The sequence below is a fragment of the Bubalus kerabau genome, chromosome 22 (assembly GCF_029407905.1).
Source record: "Bubalus kerabau isolate K-KA32 ecotype Philippines breed swamp buffalo chromosome 22, PCC_UOA_SB_1v2, whole genome shotgun sequence".
Lineage (NCBI taxonomy): Eukaryota > Metazoa > Chordata > Mammalia > Artiodactyla > Bovidae > Bubalus > Bubalus kerabau.
In genome coordinates this window covers 22,273,574-22,294,562 of record NC_073645.1, presented here as the reverse complement: position 1 = coordinate 22,294,562, position 20,989 = coordinate 22,273,574, and the positions used below count along the sequence as shown (strand labels likewise).

Sequence of the window (20,989 nt, the reverse complement as noted above, 5' to 3'; positions counted from 1 at the left end):
ATAAAACTAGCATATGACCCAGCAATCCTACTCCTAGACATGTACCCTGAGGAAACCAAAATTGAAAAATACACATGTATCCCATTGTTCATTGTAGCACAATTTACAATAGTTAGAACATGGAAGCAACCTAGATGTCCATCAACAGATGAATGGATAAGGAAGTGGTGGTACATATACACAATGACATATTACTCAGCCATAAAAAGGAATGCCTTTGAGTCAATTCTAATGAGGTGGATGAACCTAGAAACTATCATACCAAGTGAAGTAAGTCAGAAAGAAGATAAATATCATATTGTAATGCATATATATGGAATCTGGAAAAATGGTACTGAAGAATTTATTTACAGGACAGCAATGGAGAAATAGACATGGAGAATAGACTTATGGACATGGGGAGAGGGGAAGGGAGGATGAGATGTATGGAAATAGTAACATCGAAACTTACATTACCATATGTAAAATAGATAACCAACAGGAATTTGCTGTATGGCTAATTCAGGGGCTCTGTATCAACCTAGAGGGGTGGGGTTGGGAGGAAGGTTCAAAAGGGAGGGGAATATATGTATACTTATGGCTGATTCATGTTGAGGTTTGACAGAAAACAACAAAATTCTGTAAAGCAATTATCCTTCAATAAAAAAATAGAATGATGGAGTATACACACTTTTCCTTATTCCTCTGATTAAGTACAGAGGGAAAAAACTTAGGTATTATTTATAAAACAATCATGAAAAAATTCTGAAAAGTGAAGAGAGTAAAATAGGCTGGGAACCAGGGAACAGTATAGTGGTGAGCTTATTGGTTTAGGGTTTTTTGTTTTTTGTTTTCCTCTTATAGCCCAGACTTGGTTCTAGAAAAGCTGGCAACCCAGAAGCACCTACAGATCAAACAAAAAATGTGCCAACAAAAGCCTGCTCTCTCTAGCCAAAGGACCAAGAAAGGAACAAGCTAGCAAAACAGAAAACTTTTAGACAGTAACCACTCTACTCTAGTCACACAACCACAGCGGGAGAAAAGTGCAGTACCATCCCCACCCCTACTCTTGCCTGCAAAAGCCAATCAGGAAGCCAGGACTCTTACCCCGGAGGGGCTATAATACAGTATGTCTGTGCCTCCATCAGTGAACGCCTAGTGAAGAATGCCAGGGCTTTTCATTACTGCTAGGTTGTAATAAAGATCCTCCTCACCATCCCCACTCATTGTTACTGGAGACCAAATGGAGAGCTGGGATTCCCACACTCGGCTGTTAGAAATGAGGTGCCTCTTCCCCTTCCCTGGGGTGCAATCAGAGGATACCTAGTGGAGAGTTAGGACTTTCACCACCACCCAGCAGTAATGCGACTACTCTCCACTCTTGTGAGTGGGTGCCATGTGGGAAGAAGTAACAAGGCACTCCTACCCTTGAAGTCAGGCTAGTATATCAATGGAAGCCTAATGGGGAGCTGGAACTCTTACACCCACACTCCAATAAGGAAGTTCCCTAATCCCTGAGTGTTAATGGAGGACAAGTGGGGAGCCTAGACTTCTCTACCCATACCAGGCAGTAACAAGGCAGTATTCCTTCCTTATCCTTTCTGAGTGGTGTCCTAGGAGGCCAACCAAAATAAAAGATTTAAGACCCAGAGTCCTATGATGCAATACCCAAAATGACTAGATATCATGTGAAAATCACTTGTTATACCAAGAACTAGAGGAATATCAACTTGAATGAGAAAAAGCAATCAATAGATGCCAACATCGAGATAACAAGAGATGTTCAAAATACAAGGCTGTTAAAGCAGCTGTCATAAAAATATTTCAATAAACAATTACAAGTATTCTTGAAACAAATATTAAAAAAATAGAAAGATAGAAAATAAGTAGGAAGTCTCAACAAATAAATAAATGAAGAAGAACCAAATTGAAATTTTAGAATTGAAAGTACAAAAAATGAAATAAAAAACTCAGTGGATAGGCTCAACAACAGAATGAAGGGAAAAGATGAAAAACAATCAGTGAATTTGAAGATACAATAACAGAAATTACCCAATCTTAACAACAGAAAAAAAACATAGACTGGGTTAAAAAATAAAAATGAACAGGAGTCTCAGAGATCTGTCGGACCAAAAGATTTAACATTTATGTTGTTGAAGCCCCAGAATGAAAGCTGGTGAGACTAAAAAAATACCTAAAGAAATAATGGCTAAAACTCACTATAACTGGGCAAAAGACACAAACCTTTAAATTTAACAAGCTGTGTAAACCCCAGATACAGTCAAAGAAATCCATACCAAGATACACCATACTCAAACTGCTGAAAGCTAAAGACTGAGAAATCTTGAAGCCAGTGAGAAAAGTGGCACCTTGCATGGGTTACTCAGTTGCTTCAGTCATGTCCAGCTCTTTGTGACCCTATGGACTGTAGCCCCCAGGTTCATCTGTCTAAGGGATTCTCCAGGTAGTACTGAAATGAACTGCCATGCCCTCCTCCAGGGGATCTTCCCAACCCAGGGAGCAAACCTGTGTCTCTGTGTCTCCTGCATTGGCAGGTGGGTTGCTTACCACTAGCATCACCTGGGAAGTCTGGCACTTTACTTATAGGTAAAAAAAAAAAGAAAGAAAAAAATTTAAATAACGGCAGATTTTTTTAAATCAGAAATAATGAGGCCAGAAGAAAGTGGCAGTTTTTAAGGAATGAAGGAAAGAATTGTCTACCTAGTCTGTATCCAGCAAAAATACCTTTGGAGAATGAAAGGGGAATCAAGACTTTTTCAAATGATGGGAGACTAAGAGTTTGTTGACAAAGACCTACCTAAAAGAATGGTTAAGATAAGTTTTCTTTAAAAAAAAGGAATGATAAAAGATGGAAACTTGGAGCATCAAGTAGGAAGAAAACTAAAAAGGCAAAGAGTGAATAAATGCAATAGATTTTATTTCTCCTCTTGAGTTTTCTAGTCAAGGCTATGGTTTTTCCTGTGGTCATGTATGGATGTGAGAGTTGGACTGTGAAGAAGGCTGAGCCCCAAAGAATTGATGCTTTTGAACTGTGGTGTTAGAGAAGACTCTTGAGAGTCCCTTGGACTGCAAGCAGATCCAACCAGTCCATTCTGAAGGAGATCAGCCCTGGGATTTCTTTGGAGGGAATGATGCTCAAGCTGAAACTCCAGTACTTTGGCCACCTCATGTGAAGAGTTGACTCATTGGAAAAGACTCTGATGCTGGGAGGGATTGGGGGCAGTAGGACAAGGGGACAACAGAGGATGAGATGGCTTGATGGCATCACTGACTCGATGGATGTGAGTCTGAGTGAACTCCAGGAGTTGGTGATGGACAGGGAGGCCTGGCGTGCTGCGATTCATGGGGTCGCAAGGAGTCGGACACAACTGAGCAACTGATCTGATCTGATCTTGAGTTTTCTAAACTATGTTTGATGGTTGAGACAAAAATAACAGTCTATTGTGATTGTCAGTGTTGTAAAAATATAGGAATAATACCCTTACCTTTCACAGAGGCAATTGATATATACTATCTAAAAAAGTTGGACATAGTAAAAGCAAAAGCATGAATCCATTAAAAAAAATTTATAAAAAACATTTTATCCATTCATCTGCTGATGGACATCTAGGTTGCTTCCATGTCCTGGCTATCATAAACAGTGCTGCGATGAACCTAGATGTCCATCAGCAGATGAATGGATAAGAAAGCAGTGGTACATATACACAATGGAGTATTACTCAGCCATTAAAAAGAATACATTTGAATCAGTTCTAATGAGGTGGATGAAACTGGAGCCTATTATACAGAGTGAAGTAAGCCAGAAAGAAAAACACCAATACAGTATACTAATGCATATATATGGAATTTAGAAAGATGGTAACAATAACCCTGTATACGAGACAGCAAAAGAGACACTGATGTATAGAACAGTCTTATGGACTCTGTGGGAGAGGGAGAGGGTGGGAAGATTTGGGAGAATGACATTGAAACATGTATAATATCATGTATGAAATGACTCGCCAGTCCAGGTTCGATGCACAATACTGGATGCTTGGAGCTGGTGCACTGGGACGACCCAGAGGGAGGGTATGGGGAGGGAGGAGGGAGGAGGGTTCAGGATGGGGAACACATGTGTACCTGTGGTGGATTCATTTCAATATTTGGCAAAACCAATACAATATTGTAAAGTTTAAAAATAAAATAAAATTAAAAAAAAAAATAAAACATTTTAAGGAACTAGTGTCTGATATATAACATAATATATAATGTCACTCTAAAATTATTGATATTAGTATTTTTATTATTCCTATATGTATTTATACATGTATTTGTATGTATATACAGGTGCATGTATACAGACATACAGAACTGACGGGCATGATTTTCTCTGAATGTTGATAAAGTTGGTGCACTGAGATTTGGTTTAATCACCAAATTCTTTATACTTTTCGTTGTCATGTTTAAGTTTTAAAATGTGTGTATTTTTTTAACAGAATTATTTTTATTATATTTAAAAATCATGAATCAAAAGAATAAAAATAATTTAAAGGAAAATTATAAAATATTAATGATACTCAAATTTAATTGTACAAAAATGCAAATACTGAAATTTAAAATAGTTTCTTTGGGGGCTCAATTCACATTCCATACAACACAAAAACCAACCTTATATTTATCCAAATCTTGAAGTCTAATTAATAGACGGATACCTCTCTCCCCCTCAGTCTGTCCCTCTTAACACAAATAAACACATATACACACACATGCATGTTTGTTCATGATAAATGTTATCATGTTCATCATAAATAGTTTCTTTTAAGGCCTTACATGGGGAGAGCCAGCCTTTCTTTTAAAATGAAGACATGGCTATTGTTGTGAAAAGAATTATACTGGTGTAAGGTTTTTCTCTAGGTGCAATATTCTACACAGTGTCTATACTTCAAGGTGTAGCTCTATGACATTGAGTTTGCTGGGAATAAATGTTAAATGTTGTTTTCTAGTCGCTAAGTGATGTCCCGGAGAAGGCAATGGCACCCCACTCCAGTACTCTTGCCTGGACGGAGGAGCCTGGAAGGCTGCAGTCCATGGGGTTGCTAAGAGTCGGGCACGACCGAGCGACTTCACTTTCACTTTTCACTTTCATGCATTGGAGAAAGAAATGGCAACCCACTCCAGTGTTCTTGCCTGGAGAATCCCAGGGATGGGGGAGCCTGGTGGGCTGCCGTCTTTGGGGTCGCACAGAGTCGGACGCGACTAAAGCAACTTAGCAGCAGCAGCAAGTGATGTTCGACTCTTTTGAGATCTCATGGATTGTAGTCCAACCAGGCTCCTCTGTCCATGGGATTTCCTAGGCAAGAATACTGTGGAGGGTTGCCATTTCCTTCTTCAGGAGATCTTCCTGACCTAGGGATCAAGCCCACGTCTCCTGCATTGGTGGGCAGTTTCTTTACCACTGAGCCACCAGGGAGGGAACTAAAATATACAGAGTATTGGTGAATACAGCTAGAGTAGCAGTTTGTGTGTGTGTGTGTGTGTGTGCGCACGCATGTACAATTATGAGTGCTGGGTGTCTAGAAATAAGCAATATCATCATACAAAGGAGAGCTGAACCTCTGCTTTTCCTGCTTGTGTGATACATGCAAGTTAGGATGTGCGATTTCATTGACAATATTGATGCTGAAATAAATCTACCTCAAACTATGGCTGGCCTTCAAAGGAAAACTCAGGTTTTCACCAGCAGCCTAGTGGAGGATACTGGATGTAAGTCAAAAGGCTGCCACCCACTGATATGTAGCTTCCATTAACTGACCTCCCTTCCAATATTTTAGATTCCATGCCCCCTCTGGTCATTAGTAATCACCTTAGTCATTATTTCACCCTGAACTCAGTTTGCCTAGATATAGAAGAATAAGAATCATCTCTCCCCTCCTCAACTGTCCTTGCATGATATTAGAATTCAGCCCATTGTTGACAGTTACCTAGTCAATTCAAACTAGAGTTCTCTGGGTTAATCTTTTTATTTTCATAACAGGGACCATTTTCTCTCAAAGGACAACCTTTTTATTATACACTGTTGATCAAACAGATTGGTGTAATGGAGCTTTGTAGTAATGAATACGTATGTACTAGGAAATATAACAACATTGTTTTCTTATAAATAAACCCCCAAATCTCAGAGGCTTAACAATTAGACATTTGTTTCTCAATAATGTCACATTCAATGCTGAGGTATCTGGTGGATGGCCTTTTATGTGATTTTTCAGGATCCTGATTTTGTCCATCATGTGACTTCTCCTTGGAGACTCTTCCATTCATCTGGCAATGGAGGAAAGAATATATAAGGAAGGACATGGCTTTTTAATTTCTGCTCAGAAGTGATACACATCTCCAGCTACTCTAGCCTAAGGTGGCACATCACTTCTGCTCACAATGCTTTGACCTATTAGTCTGATGGGCACCCCTTTTGTGATCTAGGCAGAGGTATAACAGGTTCTGGCTAGGCTGCTGCTTCTTGTACACAGCTCTGCACTGTGGAAGGGGAGCACAAAATTTGGGTGGTCAATAAATTATCTCCACCCTCTCCAGAGGAGCTGCTGCTGCTACTGCTGCTAAGTCACTTCAGTCATGTCCAACTCTGTGCGACCCCATAGACGGCAGCCCACCAGACTCCCCCATCTCTGGGATTCTCCAGGCAAGAACACTGGAGTGGGTTGCCATTTCCTTCTCCAATGCATGAAAGTGAAAAGTGAAAGTGAAGTCGCTCAGTCGTGTCCGACTCTTAGCGACCCCATGGACTGCAGCCTACCAGGCTCTTCCGTCCATGGGATTTTCCAGGCAAGGGTACTGGAGTGGGGTGTCATTGCCTTCTCCACTCCAGAGGAGAAAGCCCAGGTAAATGTGGGGCTCACCTTAGGTACCATGCCTTTCTCAAGGATCACAGCTTGAGTTGGCTGCTGTCTGACCAAAGAGTTGTTATGTATTTTGTGTTCAATTTTGAGTTGTCTGTGGCTGGAGGGTAATTCTAATCTAATTCATGCTGGCTGGAACAGGAAATACTACTTAATTTGGTTTTAACCCAGCATTTCTTAAACTTATTTTTGACAATAGAGCCCCTTTTCTTCATATAACAATTACTGATAAAAAATATTTTGAAAAACACTTGCAAGAAAAAGAGTAAAGTTATAGCATCTCCATTCCTTTACTTATCTCCCCAGGTTTTTGCTTTTGTTATTGTTTTGCTTGTGCTTTTATTTGTTGTAATTGTTTCATTTTCTTTAGCTCAGTATTGTTTAGGTGTTCAGGATGTTGAAATAGGTAAGACTAAAGGACGTTGAAAAGCAGCAACTTGATTACAGACAAATGAAGTAAGCATAGTAGTCTTCATAGCCCTCACACTTGGCAGAGCAGAGTAGAGGGGGACGTTTTTGGTATCTGTTGCCTAGTACCTACTTGGTCTCTGGTTTCCTAGTTACCATGTTTCTTGTCTTTTTTTGTTGCACTGGATCTTCATTGCTCTGCTGGGGCTTTCTCTAGTTATGGGCAAGTGGGGGCCACTTTTGATTGTGGTGCGTGGGCTTCTCATTTAGGTGGCTTCTCTTGTTGCAGAGCACGTGCTCTGGGGCACAAAGGCTTCAATAGTTGTGGCACACAAGATTAGTTGTTCCAAGGCATGCGGAATCTTCCTGGACCAGTGATCAAACTCATGTCCCCTTCATTGGCAGGCAGATTCTTGTCCACTGTACCACCAGAGAAGTCCCTTCTACATCTCTTTGAGCCACAGGTGATAATCTGCAAAACAGTGAGTGTTCAGGAGGTTAAATGAGACACCATATGTAAAACAGCTAGCAAAAAAAAAAAAGAAGAAGAAGAATTTAATACATATATGGCTCCTCCCTTCCTTATTCTCCTTTCTCTGTTTTCCTAGTTAGTAATGCACTAATTATAGTTAAGTTAGTTGTGCTATTCAGCTACAATGGCAATTATATGAAAAGAGGTCAGGGAAAGATTGTGGTAACTGTATAAGCTCCCAGTTTACAAACACTGAATGAAAATAAATACTGCACATAGATGGTTAGATTCTAGTAACTTAGATCCTACCAATCCTATTATTGATGACCCACAGTTAAACTGACCAGGAAACTAATGACTTAAGCTTCAAGCCCTTCCCTTGCATTGATTCCTAGGAATGCTGGGAGTTGCTCAGAATTGTAGGATGTTCTAGGTGGTGAGGGGGAAGCACTGCTGTGTAAACATTTCTGGTAAATTGCGTAAAGATCACTCAGAAAAAGAGGGATTTGAAAGAAGTTTCTGGGAGTTTGTTGTGATTTATTTTGTCATTCTAAATAAATATTTACTTTTGTACCTAATTTTGTGTTTCATACTTCTGATTTCCTTTTCTTAAAGAGGGTCCCACAAATTGTTTACATTTCAGACTCAAAACACACAGATACACCCCTGCTCACACTTTTGGTGCCATCACGTGCTACTACTCTGAAAATTCCCAGAGTTGCCCCCCTCAGAGCATTCTGCAGATGGCTTTCCTATCCCTCTCCTTCCCTGCTCCCCTGGAGCTCTTCTTAGCACTGCTAGGATCAAGGGCCAGCTGTTTGAGTCCCTGCCAAGACAATGTCTCTCCACATGCATTGTGTCCACTGGGGAGAATGATTAGGGCTCGAAGCTCAGGACCCAAAGTGTGCAAGGAATTAGGAGAGAGAAAAGTTCAAGAAAATTAGGCCCTTGTGACTGTACTCAAGATTCAGGCCCACTCTTTTGGTGAATTGTGGGTTAGATTATACAGACACCCATGCTTTCATTAAATATATCTTTTGAGTACCCATTATGTGCCTGATGGATTGCCTACCACCTTGACTGTTACTTGTATAATTTTTCAATGATAACATTTTACCAAACTCTGAAATTCCTGTACCACAACCCTTCAGTCATTTGGGTGACTCCTTTATAGATAATATAAGAACTGGTTGAAGAAAGCCAAAAGATATCTACATTTCATAGGACCTTTTTTTTTCCCTAACAGCATTTATTTCATCTAAGCTCTACTTCTCAAAGTAGTTCTGAACACAAGATAATAATGTTGACCCATAGCAAAGACGATCAAGAATAGTGCAGCCTCAGAAAGCAAACCAAAGGTAAATATGAAAATGTGCTCAGTGGGAACCCAGAGGGAGGCCCTTGGAGGAGGGGAAGATAACAATTTATAAAGCTTTGGAGAGACTAGCATCAGCCTCTCCAGTGTTTGACTTCAAGGTGTCAGAATAGCCTTTATAGGTCAATAGGGTTGTTCTAGTGATTATCCAAACTTCTCTCCAATCCAGTGGGGAAGGCCCCAGTTTTATGGCATTACCTGCCCAGGCAGGAGGCAGGGTGTTAGAGCTCTGAGTAGACAGCCCCTCCTCCTGAAAGCAGCAGGCAGCAAAATAGGTCCGGAAATTCCTGAGCTTTGGAAAGCCAGCACCAATGCAATTACCTGAAATAAAAGAAGAGGTCAGACAATAAGGGGCAAAGGTTTTTCCTTTTAAAGCAAAGAGCCAGGTAAACAAAACCAGCTGCCCCTGGAGCCAACAAGCTCTCCTCATTAAATGTTTTAAGAGGCTAATGGGCATAAGTGGCTAATTGGAGTACAATCCTGAAGACTAAATCTAGGGGCCTAGAGAAGGGGGAAGGGGACTCAGGGTTAAGCAAAGAAGAAAGGAGACCAGACCTGCTCCTGGCAGAGGATCCCTATCTGGCCAGAATGGAATGGAAATAAGAATAAGATGATTTCATCTGGAGTCTCTAATATTTGTTTGGATCTCTGTGATGGCTTCTTGAGAATCAGCTGGGACAATTTTATGTTTATATGCTAGTGGAATAGGATCTGGAGTACGTTTTTAAAATAACTAATTATGGGAATGAACTAATATAATTTAATATTTTAATAATATATTTTAATTTTAAAATAACTAATTATGTGTATTTACTATGAAAAGTCTGAAAGGGTACAAGTCAAATGTTAACAATGAGTTTCTCTAGGTGATGGACTTACCAGTGATTTATCATTTTCATATTTTAATTTTATGTGCATTTCCTATTTTGTATATAATGAGCACTTGTTCCTTTTATAATAAACAGATAAAGGGCAGACTTTTAAATAAGATGAAAAACATTAAACAAAAAAAATTTAGAACAAAAGAGAGCAAGAAAGTTGGTGAATGAATTGGTAAGTAGTTCCATTTACTTTGTATACTCTGTCCTCTTTGCTGCCTTCCCAGGTGTGTGCTTGGCATGAGCTGCCAATCTGGAGGCCAGCAGAGGAAGGGATGATGGTCACTGGTACTGAGCCAGACAGGCTCTTTGTCCACACACATGTCCACACCATTGTCCACACACAATGGTCTCAAGCCCATTGTGTTTGTAGTAGTAGTTCACACAAAGGGTATTTCTGCACAGCCTCTCCTTGCTTCAGCTTTTAGTTGAATATCTCAGCCATTTGTGGTGTGATCCTAAGAGATGCTGAGATTTCAAGAGAGCTTAGAGGAGGACTATGATTTAGAGGAGGACCTAAATTTATCCATCTAAGCATTTCTAGAACCTACCTTTCTGCCAGGTTTATGTGGAAGATGCCAAAGCACATCTTACTGGCAAATTCCCTTCCTCTGTCTTTCCCTTCCTTTCCTCTCTGATTTTTTTGGTCCTCTGGTGCCTTTGTAGCCGTCGCTAAGCTAGTTAACTCTTGAGAAGAAACCTTGGCAGCTCAGAATCGTCTTTACCCTCCCAGTTAGGAAGACAGAGGAAAGCACAGAGATTTGCCCGTCACTGGACAGTCAGCTGGAATCCAGTCCCACTTCCACTTACCCAGCCTTGGTTAGAAATCACCATCTTTTCATTTTTAACAATTTATTCTTTCCAAGTGGTTATCATAGGCTCTTATGTCCAAATCTAACTGATATATTGAGCCCTTTACCATAGGCAGCCACTATCAGAGAGCCAAATCTCTGAAATAGGCAACATTTTTCAAATAACTACAAACTGCTGACACTGAATGTTTTCTAAGAAGCTTCACATATATAAAGTCCCAGGGTACCCAAGAAAAAGGCTCAGGTATTTATCAACTCTTACCTATGGTTCAATTGTCTCCTCTCTTAAAAGGGAATACTAAATTCTGTAGGACCAAAGTTCTTATTGGCAAATATATGGGGAAACAGTGGAAACAGAGTCAGAGTTTATTTTTCTGGGCTCCAAAATCACTGCAGATGGTGATTGCAACCATGATATTAAAAGATGCTTACTCCTTGGAAGGAAAGTTATGACCAACCTAGACAGCATATTAAAAAGCAGAGACATTACTTTGTCAACAAAGGTCCATCTAGTCAAGGCTACAGTTTTTCCAGTAGTCACATATGGATGTGAAAGTTGGACTATAAAGAAAGCTGAGCACCGACGAATTGATGCTTTTGAACTGTGGTGTTGGAGAAGACTCTTGAGAGACCCTTGGACTGCAAGGAGATCCAACCAATCCATCCTAAAGGAAATCAGTCCTGGGTGTTCACTGGAAGGACTGATGTTGAAGCTGAAACTCCAATTCTTTGGCCACCTGATCCAAAGAGCTGACTCATTTGAAAAGACTCTGATGCTGGGAGGGATTGGGGGCAGGAGGAGAAGGGGACAACAGAGGATGAGATGGTTGGATGGCATCACTGACTCAATGGGCATGAGTTTGAGTAAACTCTTGGAGTTGGTGATGGACAGGGAGGACTGGCGTGCTGCAGTTCTTGGGGTTGCAAAGAGTTGGACACAGCTCAGTGACTGAATTGAACTGAAAGTTCTTATTTCCCTAGTACAATATAAATGTGGATTTATGTTTGCAAATGAAAGTTGGTGAAACTTCATGGTAATATGGGGTTCCTTTGGCATCCAAATGTGTATCTGACTCAGACTGCAATTATTAAAAAGACACTGTGATGGTCAGGCTGGGGAAGGGACTCTTATTCAGGCCAAAGACAGAGGCAATGTTCAGGGCCACAACTGAGAAGCTTTTAGAGGATCTCCCATTTCTGTTAACTTCTCTGATTCCCTGAGAGAGCTCATCTATGGCCATGACTTCATTCATTATTTACAAACTGAAGAAAAGAAAACAGCGAGGTCAGCATTTTCTCTCTCAACTTTTCTCTAAGCTGACTTCTCACATCTCCAAGGACCTGTTTTCTCTTGATATGCTCTGTGTCTTTGGTATCTCAGGCAGAATAATTTCTCTCCTTTGACAAGCCTAAAACCTAGTCTGAATGGCCGACATGTCCTTGGCACCAGTGTCCTCTAAGACATTCTCTCTCATAAGCTCATGATCGTCACTGACTCCCTTCCCATCTCTCCTACACTCTACAGCTTTATTTTATTAGTTCTTTCTTCACAGGCTCTCACTTCTACTTTTTCTGTGACCTCCCGTACTTAGACTCAGATTCCTTCTTGCCTGCACTGTTGAGATAAGATAACCTCGTCACACTGGTTTCCTGCCTAGAGTTCTCTAGGCTCTCGTCTAATTCATGGCCCTCGGGATAGCCTGAGACCAACTGAGAATGATTGAATCCAGCTTGTTAGGTTAAGAGTGGGGCCAAGAATAGGCTCTAAAATGCTTAAGCTAAAGTTTTTACTGGAATTCCTCCCCCACATGTCACATGAAGGAGGAGCTGGACTATTGCTGGGTCCAAGAAAACAGCTGTTGAGTGAACAGTAAGAGGAAGCCAATGTTAGACCTTTCCTGGGTTCGAGCTGTGCTACAGTGGATCCGTACTAGAAGGGTATGAGAGTTGATTCCCTGTCCCACATAATCACTCTCAGGGATGCTGTCACTGGCTTACCTACTTTAGACCACATGACCACTAAGATCTTTAGACTCCAGACTTTTGTAGCATAATCACAGCCCTCCCCATTTCATTCTCTCTCTCTCTCTCCATCTCTCTCTTTCTCTCTTCCTGCCCACCTACAGGAAATCCAGAGTTTGTTTTTGCTCCTCCATAATACCCTCATTCCAGATCCTACAGTGGATGAACAGTGTCTTTCTCCAGATAGGTGTTTCCCTGCTCACCCCGTCCCATGGCTTTTTAGTTTGGGTTGCTACCACCTTGGATATTTAAGGAACCTGGAGGACAGATTTGGTTATTGAATACCTTCTATGTGCCATATTCTGTTCTCAGCATTTCTCTTGATTTTTATTCACAGAGTACAGTAACCCTGTGAAAATATATGTTTGGGTTCTTTTTAAACCAATTTTAAAGAAGGGGAAGCCTAGTATCATATAGGTAGTATATGGCAAAGCTGAGCTTAAACCAAGGCTTTCAAACTCCAAGTTTTGTGTACTTGAGAAAAGTGACCAGAGGAAGGAGGGAAAGAGTGAGGCCCCTCAACCCTGGGTCATGGACTATGTGGGATAGGATGCATGTTCACAGGGAATCCTACATATTGAAAGAGTACATCTGGCACTTTTATCTCAAGGAGCATTAAACTATACGTGCTGCCAGCAAAACTTATATTTCTGATGTTTAAAATAGTTACTGGGAGCTAACAAAGAAAAAAGAGGAAACTATAATGTACTTGATCAAAACATAAAAGAACACTAATTACAGTACATTTTTAACATACACATAGTCATTATGTAATATAATACAAATATTTATGTCCTTCATTATGTGTTATATTAACATTGCACGAATTATTTTTTTATTTAAACACTGCAGTGTTTTCATATGCCTAGCTTTCAGGTAGTAAGCTGTCTAATCACAACTTAAAAACAATTGGAGGTGCTGACAGTGGAGTACTAATAGAGTTGTGAGGTGATGGATATGGACATTACTAGCTCCGTGTGTTACACATAGTAAATGTTTATTGGATCTGAGTCTAGCATCTAGTACCAGGAATGAGGTGAAAGGTCCTGTCATTGGTTTATTTTATTCCCTAATATAAGTAACCACCCAAATTTTCAAAAGCATGTACCCTTTGCCACAACAATTTCACTTTTAGAATTCTATACACATGTAATTTAGTCAATCTCCTATTGTTTATGACCCCATCTTTGTGAGCTGAAAATTTAGAGAAATCAGAAAGAACTTAAAGTTGTTGAATGCTTACTGTATGCCAGATACTTTAGGTTTATCTGTTTAATCTTCAAATAATCCTGGGAGGCAAATAGGCTACCTCTCTTTTAAGAATAAGAAAACTGAGGCCCATAAAGGCCAGGCATGTTGTCCAAGATCATATAGATAGTAAATATCTGATATGGAATTTGAATTCAGATATCTCTGGCTCCAAAACTTGGACTCTTTCCAATATACCAATGATTTAAACATTAGAGTCTGTGGAAATGTGTGATGTGGTGAGGGAGGCCAAGGGGAAGGCTGAATGGGAGGCACTCAGCTACCACCCACACTGCAACCAGAGCACCTGGTTCAAAGTGTGATTACAAGGAATTTTAACCATTCCACTACATCAAGTATTGGAATGGCAATTTAACATTACAAAGGATTTTCACATGGTTCTATAACATGTACTGAGAGGCCGGTGACTAACTAAAAATGACATAGTCTATCATTATTCATCAACCAAGGAGACCTAAGTAGATTGGAAAATGCATCCAGGAGTCATAAGTTTTGACTTAAATTAAATTGATTTAATTTGAAATTTTTTTTGCAAAGATAAGTATTGGGATGTTTAAGATAATGAAGGTCACTTAACCCTGGGCTTAGTCTTCAGAGTAAGAATTCTCAGAGAGTCCACACAAAGCCGGATGGACTTGTTTTGGTTGAATGTTAACAGTGTAGCGTCAACACAACTTGATGTTTCACTTAAGCCATCTAGCAGAACCAGGGACACTGCCACCCTGAGGAGTACCAAATGTTGCTACTTTAGGATAGGGCACCTGGACTTTAGTCTGTCTTTCTTATTTGTTTATTCATTTACTGTAGAGGTAGAAGGAGGTTGACTACAAGGTTTTTGCCAGGGAAGTGAACTGGAGATGAAATTTTTGTGGCACACTCACTGCAGAAGGCAATGGCACCCACTCCAGTGCTCTTGCCTGGAAAATCCCATGGACGGAGGAGCCTGGTGGGCTGCCATCTATGGGGTCGCTGAGGGTCAGACACGACTGAGCGACTTCACTTTCACTTTTCACTTTCATGCATTGGAGAAGGAAATGGCAACCCACTCCAGTGTTCTTGCCTGGAGAATCCCAGGGACAGAGGAGCCTGGTAGGCTGCAGTCCATGGGGTCGCAAAGAGTAGAACACGGTTGAGCAACTTCACTTTCACTTTTCACTTTCACCCATTGAAGAAGGAAATGGCAACCCACTCCAGTGTTCTTGCCTGGAGAATCCCAGGGACGGGGGAGCCTGGTGGGCTGCCGTCTATGGGTCGCACAGGGTCGGACACGACTGAAGTGACTTAGGAGCACTGCACTAAGTCTGATTTTTTGTGGTTGGTGTTCTCTTATTTAAAGATGTGGAAACCTTTCAAAATGTTTGAATAGTCTTGCAAACCTCTCACATACCTTTATTATTTTAAAGTGGGAGTAAGGATGGTATGGAAGGGATGTTAAATTACTTTCCCTATGGAGGCAACAAAGTAAGCTTTTCCCCATTAACCAATTCGTGTTATGGATTCCTATCAGTTCCTATAGAGCAATAAATGCAGTTTCAATGGACAAAGGCTGAAAAAAATCACAGTATTAGCCCACAAATGGACGTAAAAATAAAGAGGATAAGATGTTTATTTTTGTTTGAAAAGTATGCAGGATCCAAACTTTTTTGAATGTAAAAGCTCAAGTGAACCCTGGGTTGCTGTTTCTCAGGCAACAGAGACCTCTGGCTAGAGAAATATATTTGTAATCTCCTGCTTGAGATTTTACCTGATTCTTATTTTATTTTTATTCCAGTTGCTACATTGATGGCCGGGTGGTCAAGGTGATGGACTTCCTGAAAACTCGCCTGTTAGACACACTCTCTGACCAGATTAGGAAAATTCAGAAAGTGAGTAAAAATCTCTGGGGAAGAAGAGGAGAGAGTTTGGGAGTAAGGCAAGGAAAGGTCACAGGGTTCCAGCTGGATGGTAGCACTGTGGATAGTACAGTCTAGACTTGCATGGCCATGAGCTACCGCTCACAGTTGATGATTGTTATTTATTGTTTTTAGATTGAGAAGGGTTTGAATGCGCCATATCCAGGTTTAAACACTCCTATATTTAATAACAAATACTTTGTAATAGTTTGCTCCTAAATTGTGAGTTTCTTAAGGGAAGGATAGGTTTACTTTCTTTTTTTAAGAGTTTATTTTGGATTAGTTTAAGAAGAGGATGATTACATTCATTTAATGGAATTGTGGTCTAGGGTATTGGCAATTTTCAGCCACCTGTACAGTACTCCTAGGCATCTTAGAATCAGCCAAGTAACATCTTACTTTTGTAGACATAGATTAAGCAATTACATGTAGGTCATATTAGCAAGAAACCTGTGGTCAGTAGTTCTCAAACTTGAGTAAAATGAAAATCACTAGAGGCTGCTTGTAAATTTTCCACTCTCACTTCTGATGTTTTGACTTAGTGTGTCTGGAATGGATCCCAGACATCTCTGCCTTTTAATAGTCATCTGTCAAGTAATTCTACCCAATGCAGATCACATTTTGCAATACACTAGATTAGTTAAGTCTGAATTGTGAGGATCTTATGTCTACAATTTCCATCTGCCTCTATAAAATAGTATCTCATCTTTCTTTAGTTTCCTAGTCAGGTACTTTTCCAGGGAAAAGTGAAAGTGAAAGTCGCTCAGTCATGTCCGACTCTTTGCAACCTCAAGGACTATATAGTCCATGAAATTCTCCAGGCGAAAATACTGGAGTGGGTAGCCTTTCCCTTCTCCAGGGGATCTTCCCAACCCAAAGATCGAAACCTGGTCTCCTGCATTGCAGGTGGATTCTGTACCAGTTGAGCCACAAGGGAAGCCCTTTCCAGGGAATGGAGACCTTTTAAACATTCAACTTCCTCTTGGGCAAATTAAATACATCTTTGCAAAAAAAAAAAAAAAAAACCAGGTAGGCCCCCACTAATATGAGATGAATGGGCGAAGTTCCCTGGTAGTCCGGTGGCTAGGAATCCATGCTTTCAGTACCAAGGTTTTGAGTTCAATCCCCAGTCCAAGAACTAAGATCCTGCAAGCCATGGCATGGCCAAAATATATATATATATATATACGGGATGAATGAATAAATGAATGGGTAAATAAATAAATGGCTCATTATAAAATTAGTTGTGTAAGAAAATACTATTTGGAGCAATCATAGAAAAGCACTTAATGTCATACTCAGATTATAAATAACCCATTGAGTCTTTAGAAGCTGTGAGGCCTCAGGACTTCTGAATTTCTACATCCCAGTCTGATCCCTCTGGGGATCAGGTGCATTGACCAGCACCCTTATTTGTCACTGTCTCCTACTAGGCAATGCCTAGGAGAACTAAATGATTTGAAATGTCTGTCAGTCTCTGCTTGACATTCACTTAGTTTTTAATATTTAACTACTATTTACTGTGCTTTTAACAAGTAGCAGGCATAGTGCCAGCTGCTGCGGATACAAAATCGAATGAGACATGGTCTTTGCCCTTGAGGAACTTTACAGTTTCAGGGTTTAATACTTACTTTGAGCAAGCTGAAAAACATATTACCTAATGGAGTAGAATGTCAACCTTTTAAACTCTAGAGTTTTCTAACAACATTATGCTAATCCAATATTAGTCTCTAAAAAGAGGGGAGGAAATTTCTTTCATTTATTCACTTGTTCCTTCTTTCATTCAATGGATATTTACTGTTTACTGTGTTCCAGGTACTATTCTAAGTTTTTGTATTACAATAGTGTTCAACATAACAAGTCGCTATATTTTTGGTTTTTCCAGCTTTGAGTCTAGCAACCTGATCCAAGGATTATCACTGGAAGTAAAATGATTCAGTGGTGTCATGGCACTGTGAGTGAAGGTTCTAACTGTGTTCATGTAATTCTTTAAGTATAACTAGGTCAAAACCAAGACAAATGAGTTAGGAGTTAGATTCTCGTCTTTCTCCCCACAACTTAGTACTCTCCACCACTGAATATTCCTTCACCATCACAGAATGTCCAGAGACTGAAATAAGAGGCTAAACTCACTTCCTGATTTGTCCAGGCAAGGCTGAAGAAACTTAAGGAAAAGGTCTCAAATTCTGGGCACAATTGAAATTCAGATCTTTAAAAACACGTCTGATGGACACAGAAAAGGAGAGCCAAGTGTGATTGCAGAAAGGAGCAGTGGAGCCTTGAAGAGAAATGACCTACATATACAGAAGGCACCTGGCAGGGGGTAGATAGAATTAGCACTAGGGCCTGGAACCACCTTTTGGCTCTGGCAAATACAAAATGCTCAGCGGTCCCCTCAGGCTTACGTTTCTGTTCTGGTTATGTCTTGCTGTGCAATAAATTATCCCAAAACTTAGTGACTTAAAACGATCATTTATTATGACCATGAATTCTATGGGCCAGGAATTCCCATAGGACGGCTTTTCTTTGCTCCATTAGTTTCAGCTGGAAAACATGAAGGCTAGGCTAATTCAAAGGCCAGTGACTGGAATCATCAGAAGGCTCATTCACTCTGAAAGTTGATGTCAGTTGTCAACTATCACCTTTGTGGGGCTGATAACCAGAATACCTCTCCTTGTAGCCTTGGACTTCCTCTTGAGGTTTTAAAGTCAGATGCCCAAGAGAGCGAGTCAGGTGGAAGCTCTATTAACTTTTCTACCTATCCTCAGAAGTCACAGGGCATTGCTTCAACCGTAGTCGACTCATTAAGACAGTCACCAAGACCCTTAGGGATTTAAGAGAAGAGGAAGTAAACCTTCTTGATAAGGGAGTGACGAGGTTCTGGAAGGGCATATAAGACCAGAAACATTTTTTCAGTCACTTTGGGAAAATACTGTCTGTCAAAGTTTCATCCTCCTTGTTTTATTTAGTAGCCCATTCAGTTCTCTCTCTGACTGGTTTTCTTTTTCCAAATCTCTTTTATAAAGCTCTTGCCAGAGATTGTCTTAAATGGGTATCTGCTAGTGTTGCTGCTAGATCACAGATTCATTGAGGTTTGACTCATAGGATAGACCTTCTACTGGCTACAGTAACCTGGACCCAGTTGTTAGGGCCTTGAGAAGGGGAGTCTCTCACCACAGCAAAGGATATACTAGGTAGTGGCCTGATTTGGGGAGATGAAGGCTAGGAGACCAGAGAAGAGTCATCAAGATTTGTCAGTTGAAAAGTTACTTTGGCTGTTCCTGAAATCCCCTGTGGGTGGAATGGGGGTTTGGGAAATTTGATACTAGGGTACAGTCTGGGGCAGAGTGATCAAAGTTCTTTGCTGTGAGCCCCCCCAATCAGCTTGGAGATGGACCAAGTAAACATTTTATTAGGTATATACATGGAACTCTCATCCAAAAGCTAGAAATGCAATCTCTGTTTCTTTTTTATTTTGAGAAGTTCAGAGAAATCTTAATGATCTCTCCTTAGGTCCTAGTAGTGGAAAAAGGGTAGATTTCCTACCCAAACAAATTCATGCAAGGTTGGTTTATATAAGACAGTGGTGAGGCTGTTTGAAGAAGAGATAGGAGACAGGATTTGAAGTCTAGTGGCTTGGGTTGTATGACCCTCAGCCATTCACTTAACCTTTCTGATTTTCTTTCTCCACCTGTAAAATGAGATTGCTAAGAACACAGCTCTCTCTATCTGTATCCGTGTGTTCTGCATCTATGGATTCAACCAAACACTGATTGAAAATATTCCAGAAAAAAGCATTTTAGAAGGTTACAAAAAGCAAAACTTGAATTTGCCAGGTACTGGCAACTATTTACCTAGCATTTTCATTGTATTAGGTATTATAAGTAATCTAGAGATGATTTAAAGTACAATACATGGAAGAATGTGCCTAGGTTATATTATAAACACTACACCATTTTGTATACGGGCCTTAAGCAACTGCAGACTTTGATATCCACAACAGTTCCTGGTACTAGTACTTGGTAGTAACCATTGTACTATCCTCCTTCCCTCTTAAGGAGGTTAGGAAGATCACATGAGACCCTGATTTGTTCATTGCTAGTGAATAGTAGCTCTTATTGCCATAATTATTGTTGTTTCAGTTATTATGGTTGTTTTTTAATAACAATTCATTTTACTGGAGAAGCTTCATGTTACCTTTATTCTCAACTTGTTCTTTGCTTTCTTCCTCTTTCCTCTTTCTTTGAACCCTGGAGAATATGATAGGTGATATTTTTGGCACCTGAAAGACAGTGACTCAATTGCTAAAAACAGCTGTGGTTTCCAAATTTGGACTGCCACTTAAGAATGTTTAGTTTTCTGAGCAGTGGGTGAATTCTGGTTATATGAAAATCTACATGATGCATTTGAAAACCAAACAGAGACAGTGTTTGGACAACCCACTCATTTGGGTGATTCACGCACTCGCTCCTTTCGATTAGAATGAGAATAATTGTCTGTACTTTGAGAGATGAGGGAAAGAGTTGAGAATCTCACAATGCAGCCAATAGTCCGATGGGAAAGTGAGAGATGTTTAGGATACAGTGCAGATGGTATAGTGTGGATAGCTGGGCAGACTCCAAAACAATAACATAAGAACCAAGATGAACCATTTTGGCTCAAGTCACTTGGACTCTATGATTTGTATCTTCATTTCCTAGAGGAATCAGAGGAGGAAATAACACTTTTTGATATTATTTTCAGCAATTCAATAAGCACAGGAAGGAGTTGGTGAAATCCCAGTCATAAGGGAAGTATTTTCAAAAATACTGTCCTTATGATTGTATTTTGAATACTAAATAAACCGAACAATTGGCTTCCCTACTATTTGAAAATTTCCTTCCCTCCTCTCTTCCTTCTTTCTTCCTTCATTTACAAACTATAATATTCTTGTGTATTCCAAATTCCTGAGGATAAAACAATGAGCAAGAA

General features: G+C 40.1%; 1 protein-coding gene across 1 annotated transcript in view; it reads left to right on the top strand.

Moving 5' to 3' along the window:
- The window catches only part of HPSE2 (heparanase 2 (inactive)), a 311,126-nt gene that overhangs the window by 116,169 nt on the left and 173,968 nt on the right, over window positions 1–20,989 (top strand). Inside the window, exon 5 of the mRNA XM_055559882.1 lies at window positions 15,898–15,991. Coding sequence (XP_055415857.1) covers window positions 15,898–15,991 — 94 coding nt within the window. The remainder of the gene's footprint in view (window positions 1–15,897; window positions 15,992–20,989) is intronic.